Source organism: Camelus bactrianus, chromosome 27 (genome assembly GCF_048773025.1).
Source record: "Camelus bactrianus isolate YW-2024 breed Bactrian camel chromosome 27, ASM4877302v1, whole genome shotgun sequence".
NCBI lineage: Eukaryota > Metazoa > Chordata > Mammalia > Artiodactyla > Camelidae > Camelus > Camelus bactrianus.
In genome coordinates, this window is record NC_133565.1 from 31,508,479 (window position 1) to 31,535,462 (window position 26,984).

General features: G+C 33.8%; 1 protein-coding gene across 6 annotated transcripts in view; it reads right to left on the reverse strand.

The window, feature by feature from the left end:
* The window catches only part of SCAPER (S-phase cyclin A associated protein in the ER), a 268,289-nt gene that overhangs the window by 204,390 nt on the left and 36,915 nt on the right, over positions 1-26,984 (reverse strand). For 5 of the 6 annotated variants that reach the window (XM_045516815.2, XM_074353892.1, XM_074353893.1 and 2 more), the window contains 9 exons: positions 25,735-25,835; positions 21,818-21,934; positions 18,057-18,217; positions 10,651-10,913; positions 7,467-7,703; positions 2,538-2,708; positions 1,756-1,831; positions 1,451-1,568; positions 1,063-1,174 (listed from right to left, as the gene is read on the reverse strand). In XM_045516815.2, coding sequence (XP_045372771.2) covers positions 1,063-1,174; positions 1,451-1,568; positions 1,756-1,831; positions 2,538-2,708; positions 7,467-7,703; positions 10,651-10,913; positions 18,057-18,217; positions 21,818-21,934; positions 25,735-25,835 — 1,356 coding nt within the window. The remainder of the gene's footprint in view (positions 1-1,062; positions 1,175-1,450; positions 1,569-1,755; positions 1,832-2,537; positions 2,709-7,466; positions 7,704-10,650; positions 10,914-18,056; positions 18,218-21,817; positions 21,935-25,734; positions 25,836-26,984) is intronic. The other variant, XM_074353894.1, reaches the window with a different exon arrangement.

Below are 26,984 nucleotides of genomic sequence, written 5' to 3' on the forward strand. Positions count from 1 at the left end.
AGCTTCCACTTTGCCAGCTCACTTGTTCATTCTCTCTCTCTCTCTTAGAATACTTTCTGTGGGAAAGCCAGCAGCCATGACGTGAGGACACTGGGCTGTGGAAAGACCCATATGGCAAGAAACTGAGGTCCATAACCAACTGCTAAAGAGGACCCAAGGCCTGCCAATAATCACATGAGTGAGTTTGCATATGGATTTCTTAGCTCCAAATGACTGCTGCCCCAGCCAACAGCTTGACTGCAACCTCAGGAAAGACTTCGAGCAAAACTCACCAAGCAAACCACTCTTGGTTTCCATGCCTATAGTAATTGTGAGCTAAGAAATGTGTGTTGTTTTAAGCTGCTAAGTTTTGGGGTCCTTTGATACATAGCACACATAACTAACACAATACTTACCTATGTCTGCCATGTGTCCCTAACAAGAATGACCATATACTGAGCAAAAGCCACCCTAGCACTATACTACTGCTTTACATGCTTGCCACATTTATCATCACGACAGGCTAATAATTATAATTGTCATTTTATAGCTAAACAAATTAAAATGCAATACTGTTAGGTACCTTGCCCAGGGCATCACGTCTCATTATGTGGTAACACCAGAATTTCACCTGATTGGTCATCTCCAGAGCCCATGTTCTTTCCACTACACCATGCTAACCAGAAGTTACACTGCTCTAAATACTCCAAGAATCTCTTCTAAAAATCTAATTAGTGTCCCACTTACTCAAACTTGATAATCTCAAGCTCAAAACTGTCCTACCAATTCATTGTACACTTTGCACAGGACTCTCCAATGAAACCCTCAATGAAAACGGCAAAAGACAAAGTGAAGCTTCAACTCATGCCAATTCCATAAAACATCACTTGCTAACTTTTTTAGGAATGATACATTTTCTTTCTTTTAACTAGTAACCTTTTGTAATTTAATAGAAATGCTTTTGTTTCCAACAAAATGTATTTTTATAATTCTTTTAGCTTCTCTCAAACCAGAAGAAAAAGCCAGGTTGAAAAAGCCCATCAATTTAAGCCTATCATAATTTCCTGAAAATTAAAAACTCACCCTCTCTAACAATTTCTGAAGCTTCAGTGTTTTCTCTTCCCGTAACTTTTCCCTTAGCTGCTGTGCTTTCATTTGTTTTTCTTCATGTTTCTTCTTAGATTCTGCAATTGTTCTATTAATACAGACAAATACAAGACAAGAGACATGAATGTTTACATGACAAAGCCAAAAATATTTTCTTTAGTCTTCAAAGTTCTTAAAATAAATACAAAAAATATACAAAACTAATTTTAACCTAACATTTCAGGAAAACACCATCACTTTTCAATGGAACTGGAACTGTCCTGAATAATGTGCCTTAAAATATTATGTACAACTCTATTTAATAGTCACGAGTGACTAGTTTCCCTCCTGTGGAATATTTCAAATTAATTTTCAAACGCCAGACCTTTTACGAGATGGTGAGGAAAGTTTCTCATGCATGTGAATTCCATGCCCTGGAGGTCTAGCAGGTTCCTCCTCTACAATATCCCCCCAGGATGTATTTTGGCGCCAAGATTCACGAGCTGCTCAGAAAAAAGAAAACCACTGTTACTGTTTAACCACATAATTCTATAAAGCCAACATCTGAGAACAGACTTTTAAAAGGCACCCCACCTATTTATTTTACACAGAAACCCCATGTACTAAGATAACCTATTTGATACCCCTCTACCTGTACACACAACACACAGAAACACACACACATAATACCTTCATAGTCTGCAAGGACATCATTCCAGTCCATAGACATACCACAAAAAGATACACTCCCACTGCCCATGCTGGCCTAAAATGTAATAAAGGAAAATTGAAAAACAAATATTTGAACACAATTATAACCTTATAAAGTGAACTATATATGAAATTTCCTTACCTACTGCTCCTGCATTTCATTTAGCAAACAGTCCAAAACCAGAAAAAAGCTACATACCTCCTACAGTCACAATAATCACCAAGTTAAAAATACCACAGCCTATGCATTTTAAGAGGAAGACTAACCTATCTGCTATTAACAGCAGAGGCAAAGCAAATAAATTTAAAAGAAAAGCACTGGCCTTATACTACTACTACATAAGCTCTGACATACTAGGAAGACACATCAGAAAAGTTCAAGAGTATTTGTTGGGCATTAAAATTAAACAGAAAAACATTTGAAACATTTGATTACTTTTATTATTTAAGAAATCCCTCTCATCAACACATATCCTGAGCACTTAGTGACAGCAAGGCAATGTATCATTTGCTTTTTGTCAGTAGAATAGAAAAAGATACCTTAGATTCTGCTTCAATCTCTACAATGACAATCTGAGAAATACTGAGTATTTACTTACTTTGAGATTCAATTTCTTGATTTGTAAAATGAGAAAACAACTTCCAGCTTATCAACTGCATTATATACAAAAAGACGTAGTAATGGTAAAGTGGTTAAAAAAGACTTGCTACTGTTTATTGTGTAAGTCTCAAATAGAAAATAAAAAATTCTAAAAGCTCACAGAAAAATCACTGTCGTTGTCAGTTTCAATGTTAATATCATTGTTTTCTTCAGCCTCAATTTCTCTGGTTAACTGTTCCTCTTCAGCAATAGCACTAGCAATGGCTTCTTCATTGGCCTTTTCAAGACGATCTGCTAGCTCTTCTTTTTTAGCAAGAACTTCTGCCATAGACTATGAAGTTAAAAACAAACAAAAAGAAGAATTATCAGTTGACTGGGAAGTTAAGTAATCATTTCTTTCTTTATGTCCTAATCACATACTCAACAGTACACATAAAATAGCATTGATCTCGATAATTATAAAACTTGGGATTCAACTGTGTGACTTCGAAATTTCTTAAAAGAGCCTATTTTGTAGTCCATAAAATGGTACAATAATCTGTGACTTACCTTCTTTACCAGACTGCTGTGTATGAGAAACTGTGAAGTTATATAAATAATAGGTATTGTTATTAATGACAAAGTGTGAAATTTCATTTGAGCACCAAAATTCAAAAGTCATAATTATCTCAAAAAAAACCAAAAAACAAAAGAAAAACACTAATCTTTAAAGGGAACATTAAAAAAATTTATGCTGTAATGGTGATGATACTTGCTGAATGTATATCCCTAACTTAAAATTATGTGTTAGAAGTATGCAATATAAATAAAATGCATCAGAGTCATTAATTAATAAATCCCTATGATAAGCTAAATATATACACTATAAACTCTAAAGCAAACACTGAAATAACAAAACAAAGATTTATGGCTACAAAGTCAACAAAGGAGATAAAATAAATTATAAAGTATAATTAATCAAAAAGATGGAAGAAAAGGAGGAAAAAGGGATGAAAAACAGATGAATCTAAGAGAAAACAAACAGATGGTACATTTAAAGGAAACATATCAATAATAACTTTACATGAAAATAGTCTAAACAACTCAATTAATAGAGATTGTCAAATTGGATAAAAAGCAAGACCTCAAACCACCTGCTGCCCATAAGAAACCTAATTTAAATGAGAATATAAACAGATTACAAGTAAAAGAGCTACCATACTAACACTAATCAAAAGCAAGCTTAAGTATTAATATCAGACACAGTAGATTTCAAACCAAAATATCATGAGGGATAAAGAAGGTCATTTCAAAATGGTAAGAGTTAATTCATCAAGACAAAATCCTAAATATTTATGAACTTATTAACAGAGCTTTAAAATACAGCAGGCAAAACTAATAGAATTGCAAAAGAAAATAAACTCACTAGGAATGTGAAATGGTGCAGCCACTTTGGAAAACAGTCTGATAATTTCTCAAAAAGGAAAGTTAACCTAATGTGAAAATGGGTATATGTGTGTATATGTGGACTGGGACATTGTGTTGTACACCAGAAAGTGACACACTGTAACTGACTGTACTTCAATTTCAAAAAAAAAAGGAAAGTTACCAACAATTCCACTCCCAGATGTATACCCAGGAGAAATGAAATCGTATGTCCACACAAAAACTTGCATGCAAATATTTAAAACAGCATTATTCATGATAGCCAAACAGTAGGGAAAACCTTAATGTCCATCAACTGATGAATGGATAAAATGTGTATTCCGCATTTTCCAAACAATGGAATAGTACTTGGGTGAAAAAAGGAATGAAATACTAATACAAACTAAAACACAAATGAATCTTGAAAACACTACACTAAGTGAAAGAAGCCAGTCACAAAGACCACAGATTATATTTCACTTCTATGAATAGTCCAGAACAGGTAAATCTATAGACACAGCAGGCAGATGTGGGGCTGTGCAGGGATGGGAGAGTGGGGTGAAAGGGAGTGACTGTTAATGGGGACAGGATTTCTTTTTGTATTACTGCAAGTGCTCAGAAATTAATTATGGGAATGGCTGCACAACTCTGTGAATATACTAAAAACACTGAATTATACAACTTAAATTCATACACTGTATGTTTTGTAAACTGTATCTCAGTAAAGTTACTTAAAAAAAAATAGTTCCACAGGTACATGCAGAGATTTCAATACCCCTCCCTCAACTGAGAACAAGTATGGAAAACTGGCATAGGAGACCCGAACAGTATCAACAAAACGAACCGAGGTATGTTCCCAAGAGAAGTGAAAACATATGTTCAAAACAAAGGCAAATGTTCACTGTGCCTTTATTCATAACAGAGAAACTGGAAACAATTCAGACATCTGAATGGACCACATCGTGTTACATGCATACAATAGAATACTCCTAAAGACAATAAAAAGGAGGAACCATTAATACACACAACAACATGGATGAATCTCAAAGTAATTATGCTGAGTGAAAGAAACCAAACAAAGATTACATTACTCCATTTACAGAAAGTTCTGAAAATGCCAATTAATACCCAGAGACAGCAGAACAGCAATAACCTGAGAAAGAGACACAGGGAAGAGCAGAAAGGAGGGATGACAAAGGGGAATGCGAAAACTTTTGGAGGCAATTGATACTCATTATCTTGATAGTAGTGATGATTTCATAGATATAAACACATGTCAAAATTCATCAATTTTTGTATATCTTAGAACTGTGTAGTTTATTGAAAATCAATAACAACTCAATAAAGGCATTAAAAATGCAAATGCTTGAGCTTCAGCTTTTTACTAAATTGATCTGGGGTGGAGCCCAGGCAGAGGTATCTTTTTGAAAGCTTCCCCTCCCCCACTTTATCCCCCATCTCCAAACTCTGTCCCCTCAAAACACTCAAGATTATCCCTAAGGAATAGGATGGGGTTCAGACAGTTTAGATTACAGACCATTTCTTTGCATCATAAGCTTTTTCTATGTAAACTCTATAATATTATAGAAACTAACTTGTTAAGGTGCCACACAAATGTCACAGCTAACAATTAAAATCAAAATACTAAAGCTGAATATATTTGACTTTGCAGAAAGTAAGTTTTCACATGAGCCTATTTCCTTCTCAATTTTATCTTCCCCAGAGAACATTTCTATTTCGTCCTCTAAAGACCTGAAAAGATTTTAACATAGTAACAGGGCTTATGATGAAATAATGATTCAATTATCCATATACACTTTCATATTTTCATACTGTGAAATTCAAATAAATATCTGCATGCATCATTTTTTTTTAAATTTCTAAATTTTCATTAAAATTTGGGATTTTAGTGAATCTAAAAAACAGATCCATGGTAGCTAGGATTTCTATCAGCACATTTTCTCAATGTTGCCAAAAGTGGACCATAAACATAAAGGTTCTCACAGTCATTTTTGGCTTAGGTTTCTGTTAAATAAGAGAACTACAGATTTTTTTTTTTAACTAGCTATGTGACAATACTATATTGAGAAAAAAAAAAAAGAAAACAGTGTCCTATCAGTGCAGCAATTTTCTATAACCATCCACTTAGAACCTCAACAATGAGGTGATAATCTAGAGCAACTGATAGAAGCATCTCTGTCAGGAAAACAAAAAAAAAGTTTAAAAGATCTTGGTTCAGTTAAAATTTCTCTAAGACCTCTAAGAATACACTAATATTCATATTTAAAGCAGAACTTATTTTCTCAAGTATGTAAATTTCACTCTCAAAATAACCAAGGGTTTTGAATATTCTACCACAAGCCTATTTTACATATGTGATCAAAATTAAAATGAGAAACAGACTTTAATATAATTATTTTATGCTTAAGTATAGGATCTTTTTCCTCCTCTGAAATTTGATTCTCACAGAATCCATCTGTAAAATAAATACTTTAATGATATCTAGCCATGAAAACAAAAAGATAAATATGACCAATTTCTACCATACATTAAACCCACTACTTACATGACCATAATTATGTTTAACCTTTAAAAATATTCACACTAAAAGACCTAAGTTAAAGCACAAACTGCCCTTTATTCTTTTTTAAAGGAATACAAATATTTGTTTTCGTATTACAATAACCCTAATTTTCCCCTTAAACAATCTCTATCAAGTTCATCTATATCTAATAGTATTCTTTCTGTAAGATGTTCGATTGGCCTAATACCATCTGCTGATACCATCTTTCAGCATGACAAAGCATTAAGTTTAAAAAGAAATTATAGCAGGGAGGATATAGCTCAAGTGGTAGAGCCCATGCTTAGCATGCATAAGGTCCTGGGTTCAATCCCCAGTACCTCCTCTAAAAATAAGTAAATAAATAGACGTAACTACCTCCCCCTACAAAAAAATAAAAATAGAAATAAGTTAAAAAATAAAATAAAAAGAAACTATAGTATATGATGGCCATTTAAAAACTAAAATTTCAATTACTTTTCTCAACAACTTTTTATACATGCCTATTCCTTTTGAAAGCTACTTTTTAAACAAAGCCAGCATGACCTATTCTGGATTATCTTCAGGCCAAGTGTCTTAATACAAAAATGGGAAATACAAATACATGGGCAGAAATAAGTAGTCATGCAAAACCATAAACCTATAAATAATCTCAAGTCAATGCATTTTTAAAGATTCTGCAATAGAGATGGTAAATAAATTTCATCTTAAAGACTAACTCCAAGGAAATGATAGTAACAGTCTAAATTACACTGTAAAGAGAATTTTTAAAAACTAAGTCCATTAGGCACCATTTCCTATCTATCAGAGTGGCAGACGTTGCATAGAAGACATTATTGTTACCGTGTCTTAATGCTCGACTGAAGAACATTTTATCAAATCATAGACAAACTAAATGATTCTGAGCAAGTTATTTAATCCCAGACTCATTTCCTTCCTCTACAAAACAAGAAGAATCTTAACTATATTAAAAGGTTGCTACAAGAATAAAATGTTAAAATGAAATAACATATATAAAATGTTTTATAAAAATTGCTTTGTAAAGTAAAAAAGAGACAACTTTGTATTACTGAGGTTTATGCTTCTTTAATATATTTATTCAGAATTCTAATAAGTTGTTCTTACCAAGTTAGCAGCACTCACATTTGAAATATCTGAAGGGTCCATTTCACTTTCTATTCTTGCTTTCTCTGCTGAAAATTTGTCTTCAGTTGCTTGCAAAGGAGGTGTATCGGTTTGCTGAGTAACTAAAACACACTCTGTATCAATGTGAACAGCAGGTATTTCAGAAGTTTGCACAGAATTGTCTTGTGAGAAAGTACTGCCAGAGTTCTTCACATCATCCACTGTACTCACTGTGAACTAACAAAATACATTATGAAATGAATGAGAGATAACAAAAAATACTCACGAACTATTCCACTCTAGAAAAGCTGATTCTGCTTAACCTATCAACTGTGAAGCAGCAGTTGACTGACTGACATACAATTCCCTCATCTTTTTCGCATGTTTCAAGTGTAAAAAAATAAACCATTAAGCAGCTACAAATTTTACTTGCATATCTACTATGTACAGGACACTGTCTGAAGTGCTTTAAGAAATTAAGCAATATATATTGTAATTATGTTTTATTTTAGTAGGCTGATTCTTGATGAGTACTCTATGCCTCACAAAAGGAATCTAATCACAAGTATAATACTTTGTCCAATATTCTAATAACTAAAGGTATTTACATGGTTTTAGTGAAGACTGTCTAATATTAAATGAAAGCACTTTTCACCAAAATACATACTTCAATTGCATTTTACTCAAAAACATTAAACTTGCTCTCTCTAGATAATAGTAACAAAAACTCAAAGTATCTTTCATGAAGACCCACATGGCCCTTAATACCAATTCTCAGATCTAAAAGAGAAATACACCATTAAAAAGTACAGTATATCTCAGCATGCAGTCTCATTATGCAATTCATACTCTAGACTTCAACAGCCATCCTGTTCCCCTTTAGGAATATTTAACACATAACAGAAATGTGAAAACCATCTAAAACAAATACAATATTTGCTTAGCCCAAATACATATCCATTTTCTAAAAACTTTCCAGTTTGGTGACTAAGAACAAGTCCTTATTTTCACCTTCTAACAAAGTACAGAAAGAACGATGCTGTTTTCCCTATTATACTCAGAGTAATGAACTCCAAGTAGAAGAACTAAAATCTAAAATTGTGACTTTAAAACTCATTCACATCACTACTTAAATAAACATTAGATAAACACTGCAGTGTTCATAAAACCTCCAGTTTGATTAATTATTTATATAAATATTAAACTTGACCAAGCCTTATTCTACTATTGGTTAGAACTTTATCCCAAAGTGTTGATTTTAGCATAAGCATTATTTAAATTGCATCACAATGTTTATATTGCTATCAACATTATCCATACATCAGTCACCATGGTTTATAATCTTCTTGGCAATATTTACATTAGCATTACTGATCTTTACAATATAGTCAACCCTGTTTACTAAAAAATCATTATCAATTTAAATAACAAAATCAAAGTTAAACTATAATGTTGAAAAATATATAAATATGCTAATTCCACTTTCAGAATGACAGTGGAGAAAACAGTTATTACCATTAGCTTGGTTACCATCAGCAGTGTAATTTTACACTGGAACAATTTCACAATTACTCAAAAGTTCTATGTATGGATTATTTCTAAAATCTCAAAATGACATGTTTATTCATTACACAAAGCCAGCATAATTTTTATGTCAAATTTTATAGTTAAAATACATGTTAGCAAAAATGCTAGAGGTTGGTTAAGTAATATAAAAAGTGATTTCTATATCAAATTTACCTACATTTAAATTTTTCTTAAAGTTTCATCTAACAACTATGTACTGATTACTTCTTATGTGCCTAGGACTCTGCTCCATATTATGGGAAATTTAAAGTAACATAAAAGATATTGTCCACAAGGAACTTTCAATATCACGTGGACATAAAACATATAGACATTAAAGAATTATATCTTTATACGTATGTGCATGTATTATGTTTATATCTAAATATCCTATAGGTAAAAACATCAGTAGCAATGTAAGATTAAGAGTCATTAATATCATTAAGGAAAAAAAAACACGGAAGCTTAGTACAGTTTCCAATAAAAATAAATATCCTGTAAGTATAAGAGGAGAAAATTTTTAACAGCAAATACTATTCTAGACTGAGAAATATTTTAACTATTTTACAACTTTTTCACTTAGTCCCTGGACTATATCAAAGAATATACCTTCTATTTCATTAGCCATTTTATATAAAATTATACTAATTGAACATAAGTCTTTCTATAAAGAAATATCTTTTTAAAATGCATTCCTTAACCAAATAAGTAAAATAAACTTCAAGTGGACTAAGAGAAGAAGTACTGGGAATATTAACATCAAAGAATCATTTTCAATATCAGGAAATTACTCTATACTCAAACTGCAGGAAGTAAAAGTAGAGCAACTGAAAAATGATTCTTACTTTCATCACCATTTTAAATAACACTTCAAATGAAGCAGGAGGACACCACTTTAACCAAATAATCAAAGCTAACAACAAGCGGCAAAATGATATGATACACCTTTAGACGTGAGGCTAAGGACAATCACTTTCTTTCTTTCAAAATGCATAAGCTAAACTGAAGAATGAATAAAGGACATTGTACAAAAAACCCTGAAATGTATTCTTCAAAAATATTGATGTCATAAAAGACAAAGACAGGCTCTGGTGAAACTGCCTCTGGTGAAAGACATTAAAGAGACAAAGTCAAACACAAAGTGTGATTCTAGACTGGATCTTGGATCATGGGAAAAAAAATCTATGGAGAAGTTATTGGGACAACTGGAAAATTTTGAATATTAACTATAGATTAGTTAACAAACTATATAAATGTTAAATTCTCCAGATTTTATAATTATAATGTGATTATACAGAAGACTTTCTTTGTTCTTTGGAGATACATGCTATAGCATTTAAAGGTGAATGGGTATGATGTTTGCGTGTTACTCCCAAATGTTTAACATACCGTGTGTGTGACGTGTAAATAGAGAGGAAAGAAAAACACGTGGCAAAATGTTAATCTGTGAATCCAGGTAAAGGGCATCAGAGAGCTCATTATTCCATTCTTGCAACTTTTCTAGAGATCTGAAATTTTTCACTATAATAAGTTTAAAATGAAGTAGAAAAATTAAGACATTCCAGTATACATATATTCCTTATAAAAAAGCAGTAAAAGGATTTTCAGAATGTACTACCTGGGTTCTTTCAGCAAGAGGATGATCACAAGAGTGTACTGAGTCTTTGGGCCGAGATTCCATAGTACTAGAAGGTCCATCTCCAACAAAGTCACTTTTCTGTATGTTTCCATCGGGTAAAAGACGTATATTCTCTTTATCACTGTCATCCTTTGATCTTAATGCTTCTGTGGCTAATGAAACTTTTGGCATCACTGCTGTTGATCGTGAACGGACAGGCCTTCCTCTCTGAACAGTTTCCCATCCTTCAGCATCTTTCCGTTCTATGCAATTGAGGGAAGAAAAGAAATCAAAATTTCTTTAGATGATAAAAATTTTCAAAAACCTGTAAAATAAAAATATTTTCCAATCTAATTCCCATTAAATGCAACTAAGACACAGACATGACACTAACTACTATGCAAGGTGTATTGTGCATGCATGCATGTGTGTGCATTCTCTAATCCCTAAACCACACTGTAAGGCAGGTACAATTATTCTGCTCTTACAAGTGAGAAAACTGAGATTCACACTAACACTGACCTGAGGCCGCACAGTCATAAAGTAATGATATTTACATAGTGTACAGTATGTGCTAACACTGCTGTAGGTGCTTTACATATAACTCTTTTAATCTTCACAATAACACTGTTAAGATCAGTACTATCATTCTCATTTTATGAATGAGGAAACTGAGACAAAGAGAGGTTAAATGATTTACCCAAGGTCACACATCTAGCAAAGGTTAAGCCAAGATGCAAGTCCAGGAAAACTGGTTTGATGTCCATGGCCCAATGGATACATAAAAACTGCCTCCCCCCAATTCTAGAATCCATACATAGACTTGCTCCAAAATCCAAGTTCTCCCCTTCATCTCAGTATTAATAACACAACTTGATTTGGAAAAAAAAAAACAACTTTAATGATCATAAGACTATAGAATGTTAACTGAAGAAACCCTAGAGGATCTAGTCCAATGTTCCACTAAACAGAAAAGAAAATGAGGGCCTATGTCCAAAACCACAGAGTCAAAAGCCTAAAATAAATCAGAATCTTTCAAAATGTCACAGCCTGAGGTATATATGTATAGAATAATGTATATAGCCACAATTTAAAAAATCCTGTAGGCTAAATGCAGACTGTCAAAATTAATATGAAGACTTCTAGTTCTGGCCAAGATGGAGCAGCCTCACCTTCATCCTTAGGTCCTCCTTCTTACAACTGGATTTGGGTTTCCCTTCCTTTCTAATAGGTGTAATTGAGGCTAGAAATTTTCCTCAAAGCATAGCTTTACCTTAATCCTACAAAATCTTAAATGTTCATTTTCATTCACATCATATTTTCTAATTTTCATTGTGATTTCTTCCCTGACTCATGGATTATTCAGAAATATATTCCAAAATTCCAAAAATTTGAGAATTGTATGGCTATCTTTTTGTAATTAATTTCTAATTTCATTCCACTGTGTTCATGCAGACAGAATGAGTTCAGTCATCTGAAAGTTGCTGAAACTTGTTTAATGGCTCAACATGTGTCAATTTTGGTAAACATTCCTTGTGTGCTTGAATACGTATTTGGACTTACAGTTATAGCCATGACAAAATAACCTGTATCAAAATTAATCTTATTCTTGCCAAACACAACCAGAAGAACTAGACAAAATATATAAATGAATTCTTTAAAGGCATTGGAAAGCAACCAATATAGGCAATATCTGAGGCACTACAATTTCTGAGAAAAGAGACAACAACATGAGTTCCACATTCACCCTAGAATTTTCCCTGAAGACCTGTGGAATTCACAGTGCAGGGGAAGTGAGTCCTAGCAGAAATCAGCAGTCCTGTCTAGCTGAGACAGATGCTAGAGTTCAATGAGTCTAAAGCAACTGGGACTTCAGGGGAAAGGAGGGGAATCGCAGGAAAGTAAGCCAAAAAAATCTGCATTCAATCTTCCCTTAAAAAAATCTGACAACTGCTACGCTTTGCACATAGAGGGCAAGACTCCAAGACACCAAGCAGAAAACAGCAGCTGGGATGTTAATGAGCTAAGCAGATATTGTAGCAACTGTACAGTGCTGAGGAAACAAAAGCTGGAATTCAAGAATGTAGTGGCCTTGGCAAACACCCCACATTTTCAGTTGAGACCCCAAAAGGAGTAAGTAGAAACTAAGACACATCGACTTTAATAAAACCTCAAACCAAACCTTGACAGGATTAAGGTGATCTGCTCGTTCTCTGTCTTATTGCCAGGAAAAAAAAAATTTAGAAGGAGCCTCTATAACTTTTAATGTACAATGTTAACATTCAATTAAATATTATGAGGCATGCTAATAAAAAAGAGTCAAATAACTGAAAAGCCCCCAAAAATGTTTTTTAAAGCAGTTCAGACATTTTACTTTTCAGACACAGAATTTTTAAATAGTTACTATTAAAATATTCAAGAAAATATGGATCAGACATAAAGAACAGAGAATCAGTGGACTAGAAAACATACCTGTAAAGTTTCCAGATTGAAAAATCAAAAAAAAAAAAAAAAAAAAGGAAAAGAAAAAGTACTATTTGTAGATGTATCAATTATGTCAAGTTCATTAAAAACATTATTTAGATATTTTATATCTTTATTGATCTTTATCTACATGTATTATCAGTTGAGACAATTGTTAAAATCTCCCAGTATAAATACAAATTTTTCAAATTTTCCATGCAGTTCTGTCAAGTTTTGCTTTATATATGTTTTAAAGATATGCCATGTACATATAAATTTAGAATTATCTCTCTGTTGAAATGACATTTTAATAACTAAAAAAAGTATCTCTTTAAAATGCTTTTTGCCTAGTTTGTCTATTTTGTCTGGTATTAGAGCAATACTAGCATTAATTTGAATATGATATGCATACAATATCTTGCCCTGTCATTCTCTTTTGACTTTTCTATATCTTCATATAGAAGGTGTATCTCTTATAAGCAGAATGTAGTTGGGCTTTATTTTTAATGTAGTTTTATAATCTTTTTTTTAAATTTAATATTTAGACCATTTACATTTAATGTAGGGATTGATATATTTGCATTTACTGCTATCATATTATAATTTGTTTTTGATTTGTCTTATCTGTTTTGTGTATCTTTTTTTCTCTTTTTGTGTCTTCTTTTGTATCAATCAAAAAGATTATCAGTTGAACATTCTTTTACTCTTCTTTGTGGTTTTCTTGAGTTTATAACATACATCCTTGACTTACAATGTCTAATACAAATGAGTACTTCTTTAACTTCCCAAACAATGCCAGAACCTAGAAAATATAAGCTCTATTTATTCTTCTCTTCTCTTTTGATTTACTGTCATAAATTTTCATCACACACATATCTTGAGCTCAACAAGACATAATGTTTCACACAGTCAATACACATTTCGTGTTATCCACATGTTTACTCCCCTGGTGTTCCTCATTCTTCCATGCATTTCCAGGTTTCTATCTAGGATCATTCTCCTGCTATCTGAAAACTTCTCAGTGGTGCTTCTTTTAGTGGAGGTCTGCTATTTACAAATTCTCTCCATTTTATTTGTCTAGAATTGCCTTTATTTTACCTTCATTTTTTAAGAGTATTTTTGCTGGATATAGAATACTATCTTGTCAGTTATTTTCTTTCAGCACCTTAAAGACCTCATTCCACCATCTGGATTCCATCAGCTATCAGTTTACTCATGCTCCTTTGAAAAGTCTTTTTTTTTTTTTTAAGACTTCTGTAAAGATTACAAACTTGGTAAAGATTTTTTTCTTTGACTTTTAGTATTTGTATTATATTGTATCTAGATGAGATTTATTTTATATTTTTCCTGCTTGGACTTACTTGAATGTGAAAATTGATGTCTTCTGACAGTCTGGGGAAATCCTCAATGATTATCTCTTCAAATGTTGTTTTTGCACCATTTATTGCATCCCTTCACAGATTCCATTCATAGCTATGCCTCTTATGATCTTCTCTGTATTCTCTTTTCTCTCCATGATTTAGCCTCAGTATTTTCTACTAAGAATTAATTCAATCCCAACTCTCTTAAATTTTAAATCTCTTAATACATAGAAACACATCAGACATTTTAAGAATTTCATTTATCTTCCCAGATTCCTTTCTTCCAGAGCACTGTGACCATAAAAAAAAAAAAAAAAAAAAAATCTGGAATGGCTGCTCTCTAGACGTGTACACAGCTATCATCCTGGGATCACCACCACAGAATTACTACCTCTGCCTCTTCTCTGTGCTGGTTCCCTCTAGTAGGGATAGTGTCCATGGTGTTAAAAAATTTCTGAGAACTTGCATGCTTGAAAATATCTTTACTCTCACTTCTAGTGGATAATTTGGCTGGACATAGAATTTTAGCTTAGAAATTATCTTCCTCCACAATTTGAAAACATTGCTCAATTTTCTTGTGGCTTCTAGTGATAGTTCTGGAAAAGTCATTCTGATTCTTGGTCATTTGTATATAAACTAATCCTTTAATTTTTAGAGCCTCGCATCATCTGTAGTATTCATGAATTTCCCAACATGTTTTGATGTCACTCTATCTTCATCTACCATAGTGGGCATTTAATGGGCCCTTTTGGTTAAAAACTTATTGTCTTCCTGTTAAACAAAATTTCCTTTAATTATCTGTTTCATGACTTCTTTCTTTCCTTTATTTTTGTATAACACATGTTGTTCAAATATCAGACATTCCCATTATCTATTTTTATATAACAAGCCTAAAGCTTAGTATCTTATATTACTAGCCATGTTATTTATTTCCACACAATTCTTTGAGTCAGGAATCTGAAGAGTGCTCATTTGGGGGGGGAAGAGGGAATAGGGGGAGGCTTATCTCATCTCCACATGGTGTCAGCTAGGCTGGTTCAACTGAGGTCAGAGAGTTCATGATAGCTTCACTACATGCCTGGAGCCTTGATACTAGTTACTGGCTGAAACAGCTAGGTTCTCCTTCTCCTGGCCTCTTTCTCTTCATGTGATCTGTGAATATTCAGTAGCCTATCTTGGGCTTCTTTACACGTCAGCTGGCTTCCAACAAGGAGAAAATGAAACCTCTTATTGGCTAGGGTGGGAATTTGCCAAATATCACTCTAGATACATTCTACTGACCATATCAAGTCACAGGACCAACCAAAGACTCAAGAGGAGAGAAAGCAGATTTCACCATTTGATAGTGGGAGAGGCATGCATGCATGGGGATGAGAGAAATTGTGGGCACCCATGTTCATACAAAATCTACTACAGTCCACAATCTAGCTTCAGATTGCCAAAGCCTTCCAAGGCTACTAGGCATTCATCCAACTACAGAATCAGTCTCAAAGACCAATATCTCATGGTCTACATCAGATCTGGATGTGCTCCTTAGATATGGGTTCTCTTGATCTGGAAATCTGGCAGTTCAGGGGAGAAAAGGGCTTGAAGTGGAAGATAGGATGAGGCAGCTCAACATTATCTTTATCAATAGTCTTTCACTTAATCTCTGTTTTCAACACAATACACTCCCACCTTGCAATGTGTTTGGTATCCCTCTAGTCAAATAGCATCTTACGTACCTTCTCTAGAGAATAAATGTCCAATATTCTGCTAGGGTGAGAGATACAGGTATTCTCATCCTACTATTCAGAGTTATAGAGAATTGGGGAGGATTCAAAATCCGTATATATTCCTATATGTATAATCCCTACCTTTACCCTCACTTTCAGAGATACCTGCACCCACTGATTTCTGAACCTTTTGGAAGTTATGCAGAGCAAACTGGATTGCTTGACAGTTCTGCCCACTCTGAGTTGAGGACTCAGCTAGCTCATTCAAATGTCACCACTGGTCTTTCTACCTTCCAACTTCCAAAAACTTGTTCACATCATCTCTTCTCCTGTCTCTTTTTCCTTAAGTCTTATTTCTAAATTCTTTCATTATCATTTGAGCTGAGTTTGGAGAAAAAGGAAAGTAAATGCATGTGCTCAATCTGTCATCTTTAACAAAAATCAATTTTAAAGCATATCATTAGAAACTTGAGGACTATAGCTACTATAAGCATAAATTACTTAAGCTATACACCGTAAGTCACTGCACATAACAGTGCATCAAAATCCAAAAAGTGAAAACCAAAGTGGTCAAAAATAAAATTACCTGATACATTAAAAAGATATTTTTAAGCCTAGTCATAATCAGATCTATCATTTTACCTCAGCCAAATGGGTCACACTCAGAAATAATCTGAGAGTACTGCTTTAAACAAAACCATGATATGTGCTAATACCATGATTCTATTCAGTTTTTTAGCAGTTTTGATTTTTTTTATCACATTTCTCTCAGACTCTTTCAAGATACAGAAACTAAACTTGAAGATTGTGCATTTTCCTACTTTTATCGAAGAGAGAGGACTCATGCCTATACTCAGTTTTCTACCACACAGTCTGTGCAGAGAAAGTAAGGGCAATATATCCCATAAAAGTAAGGAATTATTTGAAATAAGACAATACAAGTTACTGAGACCAAAATGGAAAAACAGCACAACAATATCCACAATGCAAAGGGGGCAATGTCTTTGTTATATCCAATAAAACATTTCTTTCCTATTTTTTCTCTTCTAATTTATAATTTTTTTATTGAAGTATAGTCAGTTTCCCATGTGTCAATTTCTGGTGTACATCATAATGTTTTAGTATAATATATGCATATACACACATAATACTTTTCATATTCTTTTTCATTATAGGTTACTACAAAACATTTCTTTCTGAACCAAAAAGCTCCAAAGGGATCTTTCATTGACGAGAAAAGAAAGCAGTATTTTTAAGTTGTTCCTTAACTCATAACACAAATTCATTATTACTTACTATCACCCTAAAATCCTGGCCTCTAGAAATATATAAAAAAAATCCACTCTGGATTTATGAAGGAAATTCTTATGGAATAAATTCCAGGTGGGTCCTCAGAATAAAAGCTCTCCTATTTATTTGTTCCCCTTAATTATTCTGATGGTATAGAAAATAGATATGTGAGCAAAGATGAACACAGAATATTATTTTAGTACCAAAATAACATTCAAATATTAGTGAAATGAAGTACTGACATGATATTTAAAAGTGTATACTACCTAAAGGATGAACTTCTTTATTTTTTTCTACTTTAAGTCAAAAGACTAAGAAAAGATCTTATACATGAACTGACAAAAGATATCCTCCTTAAAGTTTACACAGAGCAAATGTGAGACTAGAAATAATCTTTATAAGCTTTCATAGAGTTTTGAAGATTATTTTATAATTTTAACAAAGGTAAATTGATATCATATAAATAATACAAAAAGATAAATATATAATGCTATTAGCACCAATTTCAAATAAAATAAATATCTTCATGTAAATCCACCTGTCTACTACATAAAAAGGTTGATTCAAAGTCACTTGCCATTTTTGCGGGAAGGTGTCTGCACTGCCATTGGTGGGCAAGAATGGGCAGGTGCTACATCTGAAGAAGCAGTAGAGCCTGTATGATGAGCCTTTACCTTGTCAGCCCAACTGACACCTGTGGGAGCCAGACGTGGAGCAGCCACCGTGCCAGGTGAGCCCCTATGGAGAAAATGATTGCATTTAATAAATCAAATAAAAGTTAAATATTTAAATTTTAAATGAGTTATGTGTGTGTATGTGTATCCACATATACAAAACAACATACTACCATAGCAATTTAAGGCAAATATATTTATAAATTTATCTTGGTCTAATGCTTCATAAATTTGATATCGCATATTACATAGGAACAAGTATAATATAAAAGCTCTCATCAATTTGGTTTAAAAGAAAATTTCACTTAAATGGGGACTCTTAAAAATATGCATATGTACCTTAAACTTTTTATTTTCATTTAAAACTTGCATCTTTTAGTAATATAAATGTGCATTAATTTGCCATTCTATCAATATAGGCCCTATTAAAACAGGCTTTTTTTGTGTCTGTAATTCTTACATGAGCCACAAGTATGATGCCTCATTGACAATGGCCAATTTTGGTTTCTTCAAAATGGAGTGAGAATTTAGTGACACCTATTAAGTAATCTAAGTGCACAGTCCTCAATGTTAATAATATTTTCCCCAATCTTTCACAGTTGTCCTATCCACTCCTCAGTTGACAGCAAAACTTTTAACAGTTCACTTGATTAAAGCTTTCCAAACACTTATTTTAGTTTTCACAGAAACAATGACCCTTTTCATACTCATATTTCACTGGTTTACTTAATATTTAAATTATGAGTTAAAATATTGAAAACAACTTAAATAAACAAGTTTGGTAACTAACTGCATAGTTTAAATAAGCATTTAATTCAACCAGGAAGAACAGAAGTGAGTATATATTCTAAAGACAGCCTATAAGCCACCATTTTTCAGTATCTTAAACATGTTTTACAATGATAATAAAGAGTGTCAATTAATCCAGTGATATGATTAGATGGAGATCAGTATGAGAACTTTTAGTATGCATGCATTGAAGATTTTCAGTGTTAAAATAAACCACGTACTATACAATACTCTGAACCACAGACCAATGGAATGCATTATAAGGGAATTTCCCTTACAATGATACTGGAATATACCAACATTTGGTTTTGCTTGCTTATCTATCTTTCCCCCACTTCACAAAAATCCAATTATTACAAGGTTCCAAAGTCCATCACTCTTCACCTAAGGCAATGCTATCTAATAATCTCATTTGAAAGCAAAGAATTGGTTCTACTGAATAACACTTAATGAGCTCTTACTAAGGGCCAGGTACAATGCTAAGTGCTTGAGATATAGAAGATACGACAAACATCTTACCTTAAAGGAAGTCATGGTGTAAGTACAAAAAAAAAAATTTTTAACACATTGCAAATCTAAAAATAATGATGTATGTGCAAGGTTCAGCAGTAACAAGACATGAAAATGACTGTGACACAGTTGGGGCAGGGAGTGGTGAGAAGTCCTGAAGAAAGGTGAGCTTTTAATAGAAGAAAGAGAATTGACCAAGCAAACTACTTACCAATCCTCACATTATTCATCAAGTGTGAAGATTCACTATAAAGAACTAGATAGAATCCAAATTTTTGTCTTAAAAACAAATTCTGCCAGGGAAATTAAAGGATAACAACAGTGATGACTGTGAGGAACAACATCACAGCTGCCAGAGGTGTCAATAACATTTTGGGCAAACAGGCTAACTTAAAAGGAAAAGCTGGAGAACGAGACGTACTTAGGGAGCTTTGAAAAGCTCCAATATACCCCTGGAAATCAAGAAGGCCACGCACAGGTGCAGGGTTGTGTGCAAGCCCAGGAAAGATCTGAGAAGGCCCTAATCTCTCACCTCTGACTGACCCTAGGCTCTGAGGAAGCAGGAACTGGCAGCAAAGACAACTGTAAACTCCAGGGCACTGAAGACATACTTATCACATATAAAACTAGACAAGAGCCGGAGATTTATTGGTTCAAGGCATTTAAGCAAACCTCTATCAAATGATTAGTTGACAACTAAGATAACTGAGCAGAGCCTGAGTGGATACACATGCAAAGAACAGATTTCATAAAACTAGTTCAAGAAGTCAAACAAACAAATAGTAACAAAACCACCACCACCAAACAGCCACAACCACAAATCCTGGAAAGGGGTAGCAATCTGATCTCCAGAGTTGTCACATTATTTAAAATATCCAGTTTTTAACAAAAAACTGTAAGACATGCAAATAAACAGGAAAGTATGGCCTACTCACAGATACACAAAAGAACAGTAACTGAAATGAGTTCCCAAGGCAGCGTGAACATTGGACTTACTAGACCAAGACTTTAAATAAGCTACTATAACTGTGCTCAAAGAATATCAAAAACAAAAGGAAACCGTATTAAAAACTAAAGTATGAAAACAAAGTTTCATCAAATACAGAATATCAGTGAAGAGAAATTAAATATAAAAAAGAACTACGTAGATGTTCTGGACTTGAAAAGTAAAATAATGAAAATGAAAAATTCACCAGAAGGGCTCAACAGTAGAACTGAGCTAGCAAAATAAAGAATCAGTAAATTTGAAGAGAGGTAAATTCAAACTACCTAACCTGAGAAACAGGAAAAAGAAGTATAGAACACTGAACAGAGTCTTGAAGATCTGTGGAACACCATCACGAGTACCAACACAGATCAAGTGGGATTCCCAAAGAGAGAGAAAGGGACAGAAAGAGTATCTGCAGAAATAATGGACAAATATTTCCCAAATTTGAGGAAAACATTCATCTACAAATCCAAAAGTCTCAACTTAAAGTAGAATAAACTCAGAGATCCATTCCTAGATACATCATAGTCAAACTACTGACAATCAAAGACAAAGATTGAATCCTGAGAGCAGCAAGAGAAAAGTGAGGCATCTCATGAAAGGGTCCCCAATAAGAATAACAGCTTATATCTCACCAGGAGCCATGGAAGCCAGAAGGTGGTGAGAGGACATGTTCAAAGTGCTAGAAGAAAAAGACTCTCAACCAAGAATTCCATGCACTGCAAAACTATACTTCAAAAACTAAAGGATAAATTAAGATATTCTCAGATAAACAAAAATTAAGAAAAACTGTCACTAGCAGACCTGTCCAATAAGATAAAGATATACTAAAGAGAGTTCTTCCAACTGAATGATAGGACACTAGACAGTAACTTGAATCTATGTGAAGAGGATCACTAAAAGTAACTACATAGGTAAATATGAAAGACAATACAAATGTATTTTTTCTTATAACTCTTTTCTTTTCCTGTGTGATATAAAAGACAACTGTATAAAACAATGATTATAAAACTGTGTTGATAAATTATAATGTATAAAGATGTAATTTATATGACAACAAAGTGTATGATATATATTTAGATCCTCTGTTGTAAAAGAAATTGCCAGTTCACGTTACAAGTCATTTAGCATGAAATATGTTCACAAGTTTCATTTTTGGATCCTAATTATGTTTAAATATACAACATTTCCTAAAAGTTAAATTTTCCTTTCCTGGATTTTTTTTAAACCTTTTATTCAAACAATTTCAAACATAAACAATAACATATATGTGGATATATTCATAGTGAAATACCAGTTTTATAATACTATATTATTCACAAAAAAATTATTTACTGTAATGTAAGTCTTAGTAGGCTTTTTTCTACTTCGTCTCACCCAAAATTTAAGCTTCTTCGAGCATTTGATGTTACACTTATTCTATCTGTTGATGGACTTGGAATCACATGACGTCCTGGAGACATCTTCTTTACTTCCCATGCCAATGAAGTTGGTCTGCCAATTCAAGACATACAGCAGATTAACAGACAAAAGGCCGGGGGTTGGGGAGGAGGCGGGGGAGCAGGGGAAGGAATCTAATCTTTTCTCTTGGTTGTTAGTGGGTGAGAATCTAAGCAGGTCACAAGTTTCCCTTAGAGCACTATTTACCAGAAAGTTACCATGTTACCACTTAGTAATCCCAGATGATGCATGGTCCAGGATCTTCCACCCACTGCAGCATAGCAACATAAACCTAATTATCTAAAAAGGGTTATGGAGTTACAAAGACATGAGATAAACTTAAAAGCCTCCACATACCCAGCTAAAAACACATTAAAAAGGCAATGATACTAATTTGGTCTACTTTGTCTGGTGCCCTTGGAGAGCTGTGTGTGTAGAACAGGGATCAAGACAAAAAGACAGCGGTGATGGGTAAAATGAAGAATATACAGGAAAATATGAATTCTTCTTTGTCTACCTCCTAATCACCCATGAGAGTGTGATCATAAAGGTCATAAAGAAAAGCTAACTACTCCTCCTCCGTCAGCGGCCCCACAACCAATCAGCTGACAGGATGCACACTTCACTAAAATGTTTTTCTCAAGCAACATCTTCTCTATCCCTATGTCTCAATCAGACCTCCACAACTCCCCACAATCTCCTTGCCTCAATCTAGTGATTGTGATTTTTCCTCTCCTTTCCTCTCATGAGATTTATTATTAGAAAACAAGATTCAGATAGATGACTATCCAAATAAAGTATAAAGCTTTTGACAATTAATTGCCAAATCACTTTTCAGAAAGGTTGTAAAACTTATATTCCCATCAGATAAAAAATTCCCATTTCCCTTTACCTTGTCAACAGTTGGTATCTTGTTTTAAAAATTTCACTGGATTGTGAAGGAGACAGTATTGCCCGCAAAGTCTAAAATACTTACTATCTGGCAGTTTAGAGAAAAAGTTTGCTGGCTCCTGCACTAGCGTTTCAGCCTTTGACAAGTTCTTTCTCCTACAAGCATTTCAATAAAAGTGTTTAATTGAAAAAAAATTTATTGGCAAAGTAGTATCTGTTTTTATTTTTTAAATTATATACATTTATGATCATTATAAGTGAGGCTGAATCTTTTTACCAGCCATTTGAATTTCTTCTTTTGGGATTTGTACATTAGGATCTATTGCCCATTTTGTCCACTGGGATTTGCACCATTTTCTAACTGATTTGAAATCCTTTTCTACTATTACTACTATAGCTACAAATCTTTGATAAATGAAATAACTATTTCACTTATGTAAATAGCAATTTTCAATTTTTATGAAAGAAGGTATATTTTCTTCCTATTAAATCAAATCTATTGATATCTTCTTTTGTGGTTTCTGCCTTTGTCTTACGAAGTCCTTTCACACAATAAAAATATATAAATATTCATCTAATTTTCTTCTGTAAATATGTGCAACATCAGTTTTTACATTTAAATCTCAAGTCTAGGTGAAATGAATTTTGATGCATGATTTGAGTAATGAAAGATGGATAATGCCATCTACAGGAAATTTAAGGTTGCTTTCTGTATTTGGGAGCTACCTTAGGAGACAAAGAAGAGAAATGCTGATAAGTAGTTAAGGTAAAAGAGTTGCCTCAGGTATATTTTTGAACCATGATGCCAAGACAGGGATGGCTTGGACTTGGCCTCAGAATCTTTCTCAATATAATCTTCAACATAGCCTCTATGAGCGTGGAGTTTGCAAGCAAGAAAAAAAAACCTAGTTAGCTTTTTAAATGCACTGATGGTTATATTACAGGCCCTTTTTGAACACAAGAAACAGAAACTCAATAAAGTTAAATTAAAAGAAGAAGGAAATAAAGATTTATTTTAAGGATATAAACTGTACAAGGTCAAGGACATCCAAGGTGGGGAAAAAAACTAGAATCAGGGCTCAGGGGGGTTAGGCTTGGAAGAGACAAGTTTTAAGGCAACTCTCAAACTCTCAAAGACCAGAAGATTTCTCTCATTTCTGCCTCTCTCTGTACCTCTATTCCATTTTCTTTGAACCTGCTTTCCTTTGCTTATCTTCACAAGGGCAAAATGCTCACCAATCCCAAATCAACATGATGATCTCTTACCCTGGTTCAATCCAATGAAGGGATGTACCCCACCACACACACAACCTGATCTAATCATCTATTACCAAGCAGTAAGGATGAAACTGCTTCGTACAAAGACAACTTGGCTTGACCTACCAACGGTTAAGATGTTTAACACATCATGGATTCCTTGAATTTGACTTCCTGGGAATCAAGATTTCCTGCATTTGTCTCTTGGGATTTCTTAACTCTCTTGGTCTCCCCACAGGGCTGATACACTAGGATGGGGTAAAAGATGTGTTCTCTAAAGGATGGTTCCACTCACTGAGATTGAAACAAGGTTAAATCCAAGGGAAAGAGGCAGCTGAGGCCTGTTTTCTCTGGGTAAAAAGGCATCACTGTAGCCACACAGACTGACCCAGTTCACAAGGCTCAGGTTTCACTTATAAGTCTAAAATAAATAATAAATTTTTCTTTCGTTTTTGTACATAACTAAAATAATACTAAGTCCAGTTGGATTACCTATTTCCAGACCATCTCAACTCTCTCTACTGCCTTTACTCTAGTCTGAGTAGCCATCATCTATGAACTATACTGCTCAACCATCCCACACTGTACCAAAAAGATTTTTTTAAAACACAAATTTGATGTTGTTTCCTTGCTTAGAAACCTTTATGGCTCAAAATAAAGTCTAAAGTTTTTATCATGCCTACAGAGCCCTGCATAATTGGGTCTCCGTCTACCTCTCCAGGCTCATCTCATGCTACCCTTCCCCTGTCCTCTTCACCCCAGCCCTGCTAAACTCTAAATTCCTTGACTAGACTGCGCTCTCTTCCACCTCCGGGGTATCACATATACCATCCCCTCCACCTAGGATTACTCTTTTTCTTCTCTCCTCTCTCCTTCGCTTCTTGGCATTTCTGACTCACTTAAATATAACCTCCCTGGGGAAGCCCTCCTAGACTTTACTGGTTGATGATGCCTTTTCTTATACTCCCAAAGTATATACTACATTTCTTTTTGATGACACTTTGTACACTGGTAAGTATTTAACTTCAGTGTTTCCTGCAATTGCACTCTACACTTCATGAGGGCGGGGACGGTGTCTGTTTTCTTCACAACAGTCCCAGATCCTGGCACACAACACTCAGATGTTGTGTGTTCATTTCAAATGAAGGTTTCTAAAATAGCTCTGATCTCTCATTATTTCCCTAACTGCATCAATTTTCCTCACTGCCTATTACATTAAGAAGAAATATTACACCTCTCCCTACATTATGTTCACATCACACATGCTCTTCCCTTCTACAGCTGTCTTTATTCCTTCATGTGAAAGGCCAGTCACTTGTTAAAATCCATCGCATCCTTTAAACACTTACGCATCCTCCATGAAATCTTTCCTGATCTATCCCCCAAAAGAGATATGACCCTGTCCTTCTCTGAACACCTATAATATATTCTCATAGTAATAAGTTCTATTTTAGCCCACCTTAGACTACAAATTCATGAAAGTAGTAAAGGTATCATATTCTGCAATTAAATTTCTATACTGGATAAAAGTGCCTTGTACTAGTAGGTACAGGATAAATATTTGTTACTTAACTGAATGAGAAATACAGCTCCCAACTTTTAGAATTTTATGTTTCAAGGTAAACTGAGGTCAAGTTCATTGTCAATTTCAATAATTGCTTTCAAATCTGTTGGCTGCTGTAAATATAAAGACCAGAATTCATTACCTGCTTTGAGCATCTGTCTTCTCTAGCTTTTCCTGAAGTTGAATCCAGTCAATCAATGCTTTGAAATCTCTTACATAGTTATCGAGCATCATTAGCACCTCCTAATTAAAAACAAACAACAAACATTAAATTCCATTCTGAAACTAAAGAGTCTAAAGAAAAAATTTTAGAGTAAAAGACTTAGGAATTAATAATTTTTATACTATACTTCTTGTTGAGGAAGCAGCAAAACCTACTGACCTAGTTTTCTAGGTTTTGTTTTATTTTTCACTCTCACTGTTTGGTAAGAAATTAGTGAAGCTGACAGTCTAAAGACCAAGAGATGGTAGATACTCCTTCTCAAGACTTCTCAACTGACCATTCTTTTAAACTTTTTTATTGTTAAGCCAGAAAGTGCACAAAACATAAACGTACAGATAAATTATTTCAAAGCAAAGACCCATCAACCACCTGCCCCTGTCCTGGGATCAGCCATTTCTGTAAGCAGCTTTGGTTCCTTTATTGGAAAATGGTATCTTGACCAAGATTAGGTATTTAATGTGCTCACTGCTATTGGTGTGTCAATTCTAGGTGCTCAAGTAGACAGTAGAAATCTATGCATACACACACACCTGCACCTATTTCTATATCCAGGTATGTGTAGGTATTTAAGAAACCCATGAGTTCATATCAATGCTTCCAAATTCCAATCAGTCACCTACAGTTCATTCTAAACTTCCCCCTTTCCATATCTGTAAATCCTTTCTCTGAAAAAGAGAACCCTTCCTCCTTTTATCTTCAAAATATAACTTATTTTCTTAATATCTCTAATGCAACCAATCCAAACCTGCCAGCCACTTCTAATACATATTTTAATGTATTTTTTAATGTATAAATTTAAAAACTTGTATTATTAAAGTCTTGTAGGACCTGTAGTAATGTTACCTCTTTCATCCCTGATAGCAGTGCTGGTAGTAATGTTACCTTTTTCATCACTGATATTGGTTATATTCATAGCTTTCTTTTCTTGTTTAGCCATAACAACAGCTTCTGACTTTGATGATCTTCTCTGACGTATGACAGTTCTATTTTATTAATTTCTGCTCTTTTCTTTATCATTTTCTTCCTTCTGATTTCTTTGGGTTTAGTTCACTTTTTTCCTCTACTTTCCTGAGCTAGATACTTAGATCACTTGCTTTCAGCCTTTATTTCATTTCAAATATATGCATTTTATCAATATAAAGTTTCCTTTAAGCATGACTTAGGCTCAA